We start from the raw sequence: 13,692 nt of genomic DNA, 5'->3' as shown, positions 1-13,692 counted from the left end.
GAGGATTTTCGTGAGTGCCATTGCGCGGAATATCCGGGTCGCGGTCTTCGTATCGATCCGCTCTTGTCCATAATTAAACTCGCGTGAGAAGCGGTCGCCAGTTTCGCCTTCCCAAGGTTCTGAATTAGACTGAATTTTTTATAGAATGATAGATGATACGGTCTATTCTGTAGAAGAAAAATATATATATAGTTTTTTCATCTCATGATCTAACAAATTGATAGACGGAATTTAGACTACAATTAGGATAAGTATTCAGAAGAAAATGGATTGGACAGATTAACAAATTTGATTTTTCAAACATATTCTTATTTTTTTTTTTAAATAGTAGGCCTAATTTCCAATTTTTGATCCGATACCCATTCCTAGAATGTACAATCCATGTAATAATTTAAGATTATTTGAAAATTCGCCTCCCATGTCGCACGACATTCCGGGGAGCTCTACTGGACATCCACAGTGGAGCTACCGCCACATTTGTATCTTTTACTTTCTTCTGATTTGGCAGGATGTACTCACGTTAGAGTTATATGAATTGTCGTTTTAACCAAAAAAAAATATTTGAAAATAGTTAAATTTGCAAGTTGCCCTTCATAGTATTATTATACTATAACCAAGTCCAAAAAACGTGCAGGCCATTAATTAGTAGGCTATTATCATTCTTTCTTAGCGGTAGCATCAAATTTGACATGAGTGACAATACACAAGCTTACATCTAACATAGCAGACTTGACACATCGGCATGATTAAATGACATGGAAGGCCACATTCATCTTCCAAGCAGATGCAATTCTATTCCTCTGGCGCTTTCAAGACTGTTTCTGAGCATTTTATTTAGTTTTATATGGCAGACTTTTTTCAAATTGATGTCTCTCCAACATATGATGCCAAACATAAGTAAACAAAGGCTATGTGAAAAAGTTTACTCAGAATATGGCATCATACACACAAGCATTAGATAAAACTATCTCTACTAGAGAAAGATAGAATAATTTTTGATTTGTGATGTTGCTCGAATTTTTTGTATAATAACTCAGCATAGTTATGGCTGGGTAGAAACTCATATCATTAATATTGGCATCTTGATAGTGACCAGAGGGCTTTGCAACAGCTAAGCCTTCATGCAGAAACTCCTTTTATTAATACCAAAATCATTAATAGGAACCCCCCATGATGTGCTGGGCTCTTTTTCTCCTTTTTTTTTTTTAATCCTTTTGAAATACAATACGACAATCTAACAAATATAAGGGTTTAACATAGAAATTTTTGTTGTACATTGAGCAATGAACTTTAATTATGGCTGATGTATTTTAATATTGACATCATTAATACCGATGTCCACGTCGTGAATGGAAAACTTCACATAAGTTAAGCCTTTATTTTAGATATATTCTAGCATATAACCCATGTGATACATAGAGTATGATTTTTTCTTCTTTTTTTTTAATTGTTCTTGAAATGTAATGTAGCAATATAATAAATTATAACAAATAGAAAATTTCAATAGCTAAATTTCTGTTGCATATTAAATACCGACCTTTAACTATAGTCAAAAAATCTCATTATTGATATTTGCATCATTAATATTAGTGTTCAATGGTGAACGGAGAACTCCACACAAGTTAAGCCTCCATATAGATACTTCTATCATTAATATTGGCTCCATGCTATAACCAGTGTATAGTTTTTTTCTCTTTTTTCTAACTATTTTTAAAATTCAACATGATTATGTAACAAATTATAACAAATGGAAGGCTTTAATAGCCAAATTTCTGTTACAAATTAAGCAATGAACTTTAATGATAGTCGTACATATTAATATCACGTTACTAACATTCAGTGCCGGCTCGAGCCTTAGGCGACCGAGGCGGTCGCCTAAGGCCCCCGGCCCAGGAAAGGCCCCACCCAGCCATGTCATGTTTTTTTTTTTATTGCTCCATTAATGGCTGGCGCTTGGCGTGGGCGGTGGCGTCTGGCTGGCACTCTGGCAGAGTGTGGGACAGTGGGAGTGGGCGGTGGCGTCTGGAAGACGGACGGCGACTGGCGACTGGCGACGGGGACGGACGATGGCTACCGGGCTCCGCCCGTACGTCGCTCCAGGCCTACAGCCTGCAGGCTGCAGCGCGTCCCTTCGGCAGTTCGGCCAACATCGAGTCGTCGACAACGACGACAAGCAACGGGCGGGCAACCTTGTCCCTTCAATCCTCTCCAGCTCTCCTCGCCGACGGATGACGTCGCCGTCCTCGACTCCGAGCTCCGACCTCCAAGCTCCGAGGCTCCGAGCTCCGGTCCACCGTGCGTCCGTGCAGTCCGTGCTGCCTCCTCCTCGGCTCCGAGCTCCGGCCTGCTCTGCTCCTCAGCTCCGGGCCTCCAGCCTCCCGTCCTCTCCTCGCCGACTTCGAGTCTCCGAGTCGCCGTCCTCGTCTTCTCCGACCTCCGATCTTCACAGCGACCGAGGCGGCGAGCCCTCCCGAGTCCCGACTTCCGACTCCGAGTCTAACTTCCTCCTCAGCTCTTCGCCTCTTCCGAGTCTCTGACCTCCCATTCTCCAGAGGAGGTTCTTGCCCCCCCCACCTCAACCTCCCAACCTCCTCTCGGGAAAAAAAAACCCGTCCTCTCTCTCCCCGCTCGTACCATCGTAGCCATGGCTCCCGAAAGCTTCACCGACAAGTTCGCGGTATTCAAAAAGCTCAAATCTAAGTCGGAGAACAAGGTAATCTGTTCAAGTTCTTCTCTTTCTTTTTCTTCTTCTTCTTCGTCTTTTTTTGCTTTTTTCCCCCCTTATATTGGAATCAGTCTCGTAGGTTTGTCCTTGTAAATTTGCTCTGGGTTCGACTCAATTTCGATCTCTTGTTTTCCTGAAAATCATTTGGGTTTGGGGGATCTACTGCGGGAACTCCAGATCCCGACGGGATCCTCCAGATTTGATCGCTTCTGACCGTGGATCTTTCCGTCTCAGATGTGCTTTGATTGCAATGCTAAGAACCCTACATGGGCGTCGGTGACGTACGGGATCTTCCTCTGCCTCGACTGCTCGGCCGTCCACCGTAGCCTCGGCGTACACATCAGCTGTATGGGATTGTTACTGTCTTTTGTTGATTTAGCAAAGGAGGCAACTTCTAGGGTTCCCCTTCATGTCCTTGTGGTTCATTCCGATTTTTCTCTGATTAATTTGAAGGTCGTTTCTGAATTTTCAACCATCAGCCCTTTCAAAACCCTGAGGCGATGATGTTGCTGTCGTTGCATATCTTTATAGCTATTTTTTTTTTTAAAGATGTTCAAAGCCTCAGAACATGCAACTTTGGAATCATATACCTGATAAGATGAAACTGATTATAGGTAACCCCTAGTGCATAATGAATGAGTAGATGGTATTGACGTGGCATTCCCTTCCCTTCAATAGAAGTTGAGATCAAGCTAATCAGATGCTAATAGAATTCTTGCTAGCCAGCTGCATTCTTGATGCCCCTGGGGGGGTAACCACCGTGCACTGAACTGTATGGAGATGATAATAGTTTTGGGATAACAAGATCAGCTGAAGAATCTTTTAGAATTGATTACTTTTTATATATAGTAGATCAAGCTATTTTTTCAATTCAAAATAGGTTTGAACAATTTACCGTATATGAAAATGTTTTTGATTTTTTGTTTAATTCTAGAAAGTTAAAATCTTTGAATGAAGATGATTTGAAAAAGTGTTGTCTTAATCTTGAAAACTTTTTAAAGCATGGTGAATATTCTGATATTGATGGTATCGATCTATTTTCAGAGTTAAAAATTTTAAAAGAATTTTTACAAATAGAAACTAGTACCCCTATTGATATTCTTTTCCAAATGCATGCATTGCATATAGGATATTATTAACAATACATGTAACAATTGCTTCTGCTGAAAGAAGTTTTTCAAAATTAAAGTTGATAAAATCTTATTTGCGATCAACTATGTCACAAGAAAGATTAAATGGATTAGCTATATTATCGATTGAAAATAGTATTTTAATGGATCTTGAGTATAAAAGTTTAATTAGTAATTTCGCTTCTCAAAAAGCTAGATGAATTATTTTTAAATAAAAATTTTAAAATATTTTTTTAAAAAATTATTATTTAAATAATAATAAAAAAGGCCTCTTCTAATGAGTTCGCCTAAGGCCCCCAAATGTATTGAGCCGCCCCTACTAACATTGGCATTTTATGTGGTAAATGGAGAACTCTGTACTAGCTAAGCCTATTTTTGAAATGTAACATTATAACATAACAAATTATAATACATAAAAGGCTTCAACGACCAACTTTTTATTGCATATTAAGTAATAATTTCAACGATAATTAAGCATATTAATATCTATGTTATTAATATAAATTGCATATTGAGCAATGAACTTTAATAATAGTTGAGCACAGTAATATCGATGTATTAATACTGGCATCCATATGATGATCGGAGAACTCCTACAACCATATATATATATATATATATATATATATATATATATATATATATATATATATATATATATATGATAGACAAAAGATTATCACCAGTTTCAATTGGATACTCTTAAACAAACAGGTTTCTACTCAATATTCTCAAGTTCCCGGCCGTTTTGAAGTTCCCTTCTAACTGCCAGTAGTTCCAAACTAAATTCTTAACAGGAAAAAAAAACTAATTTGAAAAAAATATGGAGCTCCCTAAGTTTCAATCTTACTGCAGCACCAACAATCAGATGAGTGAAATTACAACATTTGGTGAAACTCTTGGGCAATCAAAAAGAATTTGGGGACCCTCTAGAAAATTGACATTATCGTGTAGCTTTTGGGGAAGGTGAAGGATCCAGTTCTCTAACTTCACTGCATTCCTTCAGCAAGTGACTGCGGTTTTAAGTTCCTGTTTCCGGCCTACATGGTCCATGACTTCTACTCTCTTGAGGTGATGGGACAAGCAATCCAAGCTCGTCTCTTGAGGCTCATCATACATATTGTATAAGGGCCAGGGCCAGTTCTCCTACAGAACAAAGAGCAATAAACATTACAAGTTGAACTCTGCAGGCAGTTTGCTTGAGAAATGAATATGAAATGATAAGATTTCGTTACTTACCTTTGGTTTCTCCACAAATCGAATGACTAAGAGTTTCTAAAAAGGAACGCCTTCTACAAACGGGGAATAAGATAACTGCATCCATTTTGAGCTGGTACACTAAGCTTCAGGCAAGGGGCATTGTGAAAAGTGGGGAGTTGATCAGTTGGATCCTCGTTGTAAAAGAGTACCTAGGAATATATAGAACAGCAAGTATAAAGCCGGTTGATGGAAAAGATGAAAAAGGTGATTCCATTCGTTTATCAAGCAAACATTCTCAACAAGTAGCCACAACAAGATAGTTTACTTTCTTGCTGTAAAAAATTGCTCCAATTTAAGATTTTCCTCTGCTCGAAAAGGAAGAAAAAAACTCCAACTTAAGATTTACATGTGCATATTAGAAAGAAAAGCAAAGAGTTGCTTCTTTAGTGCTCAAGCTCATAGCATCTTAGCATTTAGTGTTCAGAAAAGCAGTTGGTCCTATTGAAAAAGAAGAATAAGGAAAAAAAATTGTATTTCTGCCTATCTATTACAATGTACTGGAGCAACCTTTATATAGACTAGAAGGCTGACAAAGTTTGGCATAATCAATCAATCAATGAATTTTAACAGGTCCAAATCCAATCTGTATGATTTGGGAACTTCAAGTTGCTTCAGCTGTGGCACTACTGATTGTAAGACCTTGTGGCACAGTTAGGCAAGCTCCATCCTGCTGTTAAGGCTTAACTGCATGATGTAAACAACATAAAGGAAAAAAACTGCTGTAAAATTTCAGATCAATGACAAATATCAGAATCAATGATAAATCTTGGTCAGAAATGTTTTGATATATATGTTTTTGCAGTACAAGTTTTGGCAGATACATTAATGCATGTTTTCATGGATGGTTTGCAGCTTCAGCAGAAACCAATATATCAAAATTAGCATTTCGACATCTGCTCGTATCAAGAAGACTGTATTAGAAAATATATCATCAAATTGATAATAAGAAGCAGATAAACTCACCTTGAGACAACTCTCAGCTCTAAAACATGAGCTTGAGCAGCAACATGTAGAAGCTTCATTACACTGCCACGTGTGGGAAGGGCAAGTATGGAATGGCTTACATTGCCAAGTTGAATCACAGAGGACATATAAAGTCTGCAAGAGGAACAGATAAGGCAGCAGTGCTACTTCTCAGCCACCTGAACGACCTGAGAGTTTGAGCATCGGAGATCTTGAACGAGTGACCTCGCCATGCACAACCTTTTTCAATCCTTTAGCAGTGATGTTAATATCTTTTAATCCACCATTTCCCATCAAGTTCAGCTCTTCAAGCGTTGGACAACCAATATTCAGGGTGCAAGAGAGCGTGCCAATGGCACGAATCAAGGGTCATTTTCTTATGCCTAGGGTAGATTGCAAAATCAAAAACAGCATGGCCTTCCAACTTGGATGCTTGTAGTATATCGTTGTTAGCCCTAGATGAGAAGTAGCCATGGCCCGTAAAGAAAATATTTTCCAAGCACAATGTCTCCAGCGAGCTAAACACCGGCAAATAATATAAGAAATTAACCATATCTCAGCTTCAGTACCCGAAGGGAGTTGCAGGCGGAGAAGGAATCATGCAAGTAGGGGAGCCGCGTATAATGGTCCCTAGAGATTGAGACGTGGAGCTCTTCAACATTGCCTCGAGCAGGGGCGGCCCAATGCATTTGGGGGCCTAAAGCGACTCACTAAGAGAGGTCTTTTTTTTAGAAAAAAATGGTAAATTTTTTTAATAAGTGTAAAATACTTTAAAATTTTATTTAAAAATAATTCGTCTAGCTTTTTGAGATGCAAAATTACTAATCAAACTTTTATACTCAAGATTCATTAAAATACTATTTTCAATCGATAATATAGCTAATCCATTTAATCTTTCTTGTGACATAGTTGATCGCAAATAAGATTTTATCAACTTTAATTTTGAAAAACTTCTTTCAGCAGAAGCAACTGTTACAGGTATTGTTAACAATATTCTATAAGCAATGCATGCATTTGGAAAAGAATTTGTTTTTTTTATAAAACTTAAAGTATCAATAGGGGTACTAGTTTCTGTTTGTAAAACTTCTTTTAAAACTTTTAACTCTGAAAACAAATCAAGACCATTAATATCAGAATATTCTCCATGCTTTAAAAAGTTTTCAAGATTAAGACAACATTTTTTCAAATCCTCTTCATTCAAAGATTTTAACTTTCTAAAATTAAACAAAAAACCAAAAATATTTTCGTATATGGTGAATTGTTCAAACCTATTTTGAATTAAAGAAATAGCTTGATCTACTATATATAAAAAGTAATCAATTCTAAAAGATTCTTCGGCTGATCTTGCTATCTCATCATCACTATTTTTATCAAATTGTTTTCTTCTACGGATCACACGTTCTTCACGAAATGTAGGTTCTATTTTCATTTCATTTGCCATTTCTTTAGATTTATTCAAAGCAGTTATGAATCCATTTTTCTTATAACTTTTCAAATAAGAAAGAAGATATTTTAATTGATTGATAGCAACATCAATATGCATGTTTTCAGATTGTAAGTTCTTACTAACTGAGTTAACAGCAAACAAGATATCATACCAAATATTTATGCCCAATAAGAATTCAAAATTCTCAATCTCATATGTAGCTAAGCATGTGGCTTCACTCTTTGTTTTAGGATCTTCACTAGTTTCCGCTAATTGAATTAATGCATCTCTTATTTTAGGAGTTTGGCTTTTAATTGCTTTAACACTTTCAATACGACTTTCCCAACGTGTCTGTGACAAGGGTTTAAAAGTCCATGTGGGTACATTATCTTGTAAAATTTTCCATCGTTTTGTAGAAAAAGAAAATAATGTATAAATTCGTTGTATCACTCCAAAAAAAGATATAGCCTTAGGACATGAGTTAGCACTATCACATAATACTAAATTCAAGTTATGACATCCACATGGTGTGTAAAATGCTCTAGGATTTATACCCAATAATCTCTTTTGTACACCTTGATGTTTTCCTTTCATATTAGACCTGTTGTCATACCCTTGTCCTCTTATATCATTAACCTCAAGTTTATGTTTTTCTGTTATATTTATAAGTTCGCTAAAAATGCCTTTTCCAGATGTATCATCTACTTCTAAAAATTCTAAAAAATATTCTTCTACTTTTAGTGGACTTGTTGAAGTATCTACACATCTTAAAACTAGGGTCATTTGTTCTTGATGGCTTGCATCAGGAGAGCAATCAAGTATTAAAGAAAAGTATTTTACTTCTTTAATCTTTTTGATTATTGTAGTTTTAATTTCATATGCCAACATTTCAATCAATTCATTTTGAATATTATAACCTAAATAATGATTGTGAATTTTTCTATGTTGAATGCGTCGAACATGTTCTTGCATTACTGGATCAAATTCTGCAATCATTTTAATAAGGCTTAGAAAAGTTTCTTTATTGCTTTGATAGATCTCTTCATTCTTTTCCTGAAATGCTAAATTATTTTTTGCAAGATTTTTCACGACAGCAATAATTCTCAATAGTACTTTTTTCCAATGATCTTTCTCTTGATTTATTTGTTCTTGGAGACTTTTGTCAATTGTCTTGTTTTTCAACAATATTACTTCTAAGTCAATCCACTTCTTCATGCTAGTAATATGTTCATTAGTTGTTTCATGACTTTTGAGTATAATACCTAGATTTTTCCAATTTCTAATTCCTTCATTGACTAAGTGACTCGTGTTAGGCGTTGAATCAAATAATTTACAGCAAAAACAATATACCCTATCCAAATCCTTCGAATACACTAACCATCTTCTATTATGTTTTTCACCATTAGGTAATTTACAAATATAATGTAGCGTAGAGAAGTGTCTATTATTTTCATCCCTAGGAAAATGAAGATCATAATCTCTAATTGGACCTCTTTCCACTAATAGATCTCTCAACTTTGTATCGATGTGTTTCCATTGACCAGGATCGTATATATTTGTAGAAATAGAACTAGTTTTATTAAGCTCTACACTATCTTTATTTATACTATCTCCATCTAATTCCCCATTGTGTTCTTCACTATGAATCTGGTTGTCAATCTCATTTTGTTTAGTTCTTCTTTTCATGTCATCTTCTAACTCTATTTTGGGTGCTTGTTTTGTTGCTAATTCCTGAGTTGAACTTGATGTAGTGTTTTGTTTGTCTGTGATAACAAATCTATCTAGAGCTTCTTTTTGAGATTGAATGAGTACTTCGATTTTTCTTTTCTTTTTTAGTTTTTCATACCCACATTCATATTTTCTATTAGACATTTGAATCTAAAAATTATATTATCAAAAAAAGCAATTAAGACAATCACCACAAACAAATCAAAATATAAAAGAGTTGAAAATGATAAAACTTGATAATGTCAAGAAAAACAAACTCAAGTCCCGACAAAGCAAGGCCGAACTCGACGGCGAGAAGCGGTGCTGGAGACTGACGGGTGGAGTTGGAGAAGAGGCCGAAGACACAACCGTGGAGATTCGAGAACGCCCAGTATGCAAACTATTCAAAAACGGTAAGATGAAACCAACAATCAAAATTAGAAAAGAATAATGAGAGGTTAGATGACATAATACGCCATAAGAGGTTATTTGACAGACAAAGCAGATGTAATGTAGTGGCCTCTAAGGCAGTGTAGAAGGTTAATTGATAGCTAGAGGAAGTTTGGAGGCCAAGAGCGCTCCTTAGCTGCCCTGGCCTAGTCCACTATGCTGCCATCTTTTTATACCGTTAGCCTAATCTATGTGCTATAATCTTTGGCCCGGTTGGCCCAGACCACTAGCATCACTAAAGGATAAAAGAAGGCATATTATGCATAGAGTTGTTCCAAACATGGATGGAGAGATAGGCTGCAAACTGTGACAGAATCTACAAACAATCTCCATTACAAATCAGATTTAGATGTAAGATCTTATAAAGAGAAGTTGAGCCCAACTTTAAATACGATGAAAATTCTTGATTACTCAAAGTATGTAAGAAAATTTATTCATCTTGTTGGTGCTATAATGTTGAAGGAAATTGAAAAATAACTAGCAGGTAAGAAAACCTGCTGCAATTAATGTGGAAAGCTTCTGCTTGCAGCATAGCAATAAAAGTTATCTTCTCTTTTTTGTTCAATAGGGAAGGCTGGTCCTTGGTATGCTTGTTAGATGTATTAGAGTATGAAGACTGGAAGCACAACAAAGAAGATCATTTTACGCTCATTACTCATTTACTCTTGTTATGACCATAGAGAGGGAGTATGCGTGTGTGGGGTCTGGGTGGGTGTGTGTGTGTGTGGGTGAGTGAGAGTGAGAGAGAGAGAGAGAGAGAGAGTTCTAATGATTGGAAAGTAGGTTAAAAATTAATGCATAATTTGTGCTCATGGATGGCAGACTGGGTAGTATACAGTGGTAGTATACAGACGGAAGAGGCAAACCTCTTGGTCCTCTTCCCAGGATTACAAGCACTCAAATCCAACACCTTTAAACATAAAATCAGGAAGAAATTTTGTGATCCTAACTACTCCCCTGAGTCCCCTCATGGAAGATCTCAAGTTTGCAAGCCCATCTGAGAGTCTGAGACTATTGAGTGGATTTGAGAATGGAAGATAAAAGGAATTATTTTGGTATTTTGCTTTCTCCTTTTCCTCTAAATGCACTGCAGGCCTGTGTTTTACAAGAGCAGGGATGTCTGCTTGAACTTGTTGATCCAAGTCTTTAGTCTTGGTTCGAACTACTCGATAGAAGAGGCACTACAGATGTTGAACTTGGCTCTTTCACTGATTTAGGTGCTATACGCATCACAAATTTTCATAGGCATTTCCTCAAACATCTTTCTTGTCCATCTAGAGAGACTGAAAGAGAGACTCACAAGTGCAGCGGGCTGACGTGAAGAAGACGGGAGTCAGGGGACGGGAGGGAGGCGAGGAGGTCGCGGGAGATGAAGGTGGGCACAGGCGGTGCTGCAGCCGGGGGATGCCGGGGAGGTGGAGGAGACGACCGCGCCGGTGAGTGGTCGGTGAAGACTGAAGCAGAGCTGCAGAAGAGGAGCTCAGGAACGATGAGGATAGAGGAGGAGTGGAGGACGATGAGGATTTTAAAGAAAGGGACGATGGGCGATGGGATTGGGACGGCGTCGCGGCGACTCACCCTCAGTGGCTCAGTCGTCTTGTCGAAGTAGCCGTTGGCTCTGCGCCTCTACCTCTACGGACTACCGTAGCTAGGAGATAGGAGTCACTGTCGGGCGTGGGCCTTTCTTTGGGCTGGGGCTAGGTCGCCCAAGGCTTGGGCGGGCCCCCCTCGAGCCGCGAACCTGATCGAAGAATCAACACGGGACACAGGGCATTGAAAGAAAAGGGCATTGTTCTGATCTTGAGGCCATTGCGGAGGTGCAAACCGCGGTCGACGAAGTCCATGAAGACGGTTGCCTCGCGCTTCAGGTTATAATAGGCCCATAAGCAGCCTAAAATCCCCCGAGATGGCGTTGAAAAAGTTTGAGGAGCTGTGGCAGTAGATGAGACGCTGGTCGAAGTCCATGCCCGACTTGGCGAGGGTGCTGGTTCGCACTGCGTCTCTGAAAGGCATCAGGGAGAGAATGTGATGGAGGATGGAGTCGGGTAAGTAGCTGATTCTGTCTACCCTTCCATGCTTACTGTGATGATTGCGGGGAAACTTAGTTGTGCTTCTTAAAAAGTGGAGCTTTTGCTTCCTTGGTTTTTTTTTCCCCCTTTCTTTGCTGATTTCGTTGATACAGATATCTTAAACGTCAGTATCAGAAGGAAAGCAAAAGATCATCACGAACGTTCGCATATATTAAAAAGATAGCGGGTGGTGTCACAAGGAGAAGAGATGGATAGCGGGTGGGAGTCGATCAATGATATATATTATAGTTTGTGAGACCAGGAATAGTTTAGATTTTTATCGCGACACGTCAGGATACGACCGCCAGTAATATTAAACCTAGCGAAACGCCTTCCGAAAATTTTCTGTTGATTTTCTCTCTCCTAACTGCCTTACCGAAACGCACGACATTCTCGCGACGGCCTTGGGGTGGCCTGGGTCGAGGCCGTCCGGGAGGCTGCGGCAGGGGCGGCCCAATGCATTTGGAGGCCTAAGGCGAACTCATTAAAGAAGGTCTTTTTTAGAAAAATAAAAAAAATTTAATAAGTGTAAAATACTTTTAAAAATTTATTTAAAAATATGCGGAGTGTCGGGTGCCCGTTAAACCTACAAATATTTTTAACAACCAACAAAATCCAAGTTAAGAAACCATACAAATATCACTTATACAGCAGGTTCTCCATCTTCCGAATCAATAATAATGCAACCATGCGTCTGTGTTTGTGTGCTATATTTATACTCAAAGGGAAACATTTTGTAGTTTTTTCGCTGAATAATACTAGCTTGATTTGGATCACTTGTAATTGAAGATGTAAAACTGGACACTATTGGTCTGATGAGAGTCTCTTCTCATTGTTAATGGATGCAGCATCTATATGTCTATGCTGTGCTCGTGTTTGAAGCAATGGCCACCTTTGTGGGTCAGATCTTTGTGCTCTCCCTCATTGCAATTTTTGGGGCAGCAACTACTGCAATGGTACATTTCAGTATTTTTAGTCTCTCTTTTGACATCTTGTAGTATCAGTGCAGCTGATTTTAGAAACATGATTCACATTTTAAGTCTTTCCTGTGTTCATGTTTTGTTAGGTAACTACAGCGAGGAAGGCAGTCACACTACTGCTATCTTATTTGATATTCACAAAGTCATTGACGGGGCAGCATAGCACCGGGCTTTTACTGATCTCCATGGGGATCATCTTGAAACTTCTTCCAGGATACAAAGACCCTATAATCCTATTCCTCGTAAATTCAAACAGCAGCAGCAAGGATCTCGAGAACAAGAAGAAGAAAAGAGGCCCTTGGTTTGAAGTTGTATAGATATTTGCTTTGTGATCTTGTTCTCCGGTTCATTTTAGGAGTGTAATTTTCAGGGGTGGTTGTTTTATTGTTTATTGTTTTATTTTTTTTTCCTACTTTCTTCTATATGGAGAAATTCCGAAAGTTGCATGATTTTCATGGATAACAACGGGATGATCGGCCGTAAATATGTTCTTTTTTCATTGAGAGGCCTGGTTGCCAAATTCAATCTCTTGAGTCTAATTTTGCTCCTCTAGAAAGATCAGTTATTTCAAGCATTACCCACCCTGTTAATGTTACGAGGGGGAAACAACAAAAAAGCTGGATATGTGTAAAAAACAATTAAATAAACCCCAAGATCTCTATAATTTTCCTTCCCGCTACAAAACAAAACAGAGGAAGAGAACCATTGAGGTATTGAACCAATATACTGAATCAGAATAAATTAACAAAAATAAATAACCCATCAGGCGGAAGAGAACAGAACACCTCTAGCTAAAAAAAGAAAACAGAACACTCGCAAGATTAAAGGCGGAAGCTCACCTCCAGCGTGGATGGAGCCCGGAGGGCTGGGCCGACTGCCAAGAAGGAGAAGAGACGCCGTCCGGCGACGCCGCCTCTCTGATTCGGTGATTCCCTCGTCACTCTCTTCGGCGAGCGACTGCCGAGGACGGCGAACGGGCGAT

At 38.4% G+C, this 13,692-nt stretch overlaps 1 protein-coding gene across 2 annotated transcripts; it reads right to left on the bottom strand.

The window, feature by feature from the left end:
* Positions 1–4,547: 4,547 nt before the first annotated feature.
* LOC103714155 (uncharacterized) lies at positions 4,548–11,874 on the bottom strand. 2 transcript variants are annotated; one of them, XM_088718536.1, is made up of 7 exons: positions 11,240–11,874; positions 10,962–11,126; positions 6,648–9,611; positions 6,079–6,533; positions 5,623–5,799; positions 5,095–5,264; positions 4,548–5,001 (listed from the first exon to the last, which is right to left on the bottom strand). In XM_088718536.1, exon 3 carries the CDS (start codon positions 9,374–9,376, stop codon positions 6,857–6,859), a length of 2,520 nt encoding a protein of 839 aa, XP_088574662.1. In that variant the 5' UTR covers positions 9,377–9,611; positions 10,962–11,126; positions 11,240–11,874; the 3' UTR covers positions 4,548–5,001; positions 5,095–5,264; positions 5,623–5,799; positions 6,079–6,533; positions 6,648–6,856. The 2 variants fall into 2 exon arrangements, with proteins under 2 accessions (XP_088574662.1, XP_088574661.1); XM_088718535.1 differs by having other exon boundaries at positions 6,079–9,611.
* Between the last annotated feature and the right edge of the window lie 1,818 nt (positions 11,875–13,692).

This window comes from Phoenix dactylifera, chromosome 3 (assembly GCF_051530095.1).
Source record: "Phoenix dactylifera cultivar Ajwa chromosome 3, Ajwa_hap1_PhDact_Kaust_v1.1, whole genome shotgun sequence".
In the NCBI taxonomy this organism is placed as follows: domain Eukaryota; kingdom Viridiplantae; phylum Streptophyta; class Magnoliopsida; order Arecales; family Arecaceae; genus Phoenix; species Phoenix dactylifera.
The sequence above is the reverse complement of the archived record's forward strand: the minus strand, read 5'-3'. Positions and strand labels throughout refer to the sequence as shown.

Excerpts from the sequence above, each read along its gene's own strand:
- LOC103714155 (XM_088718535.1), bottom strand. The coding sequence starts at position 9,376 with ATGTCTAATAGAAAATATGAATGTGGGTATGAAAAACTAAAAAAGAAA.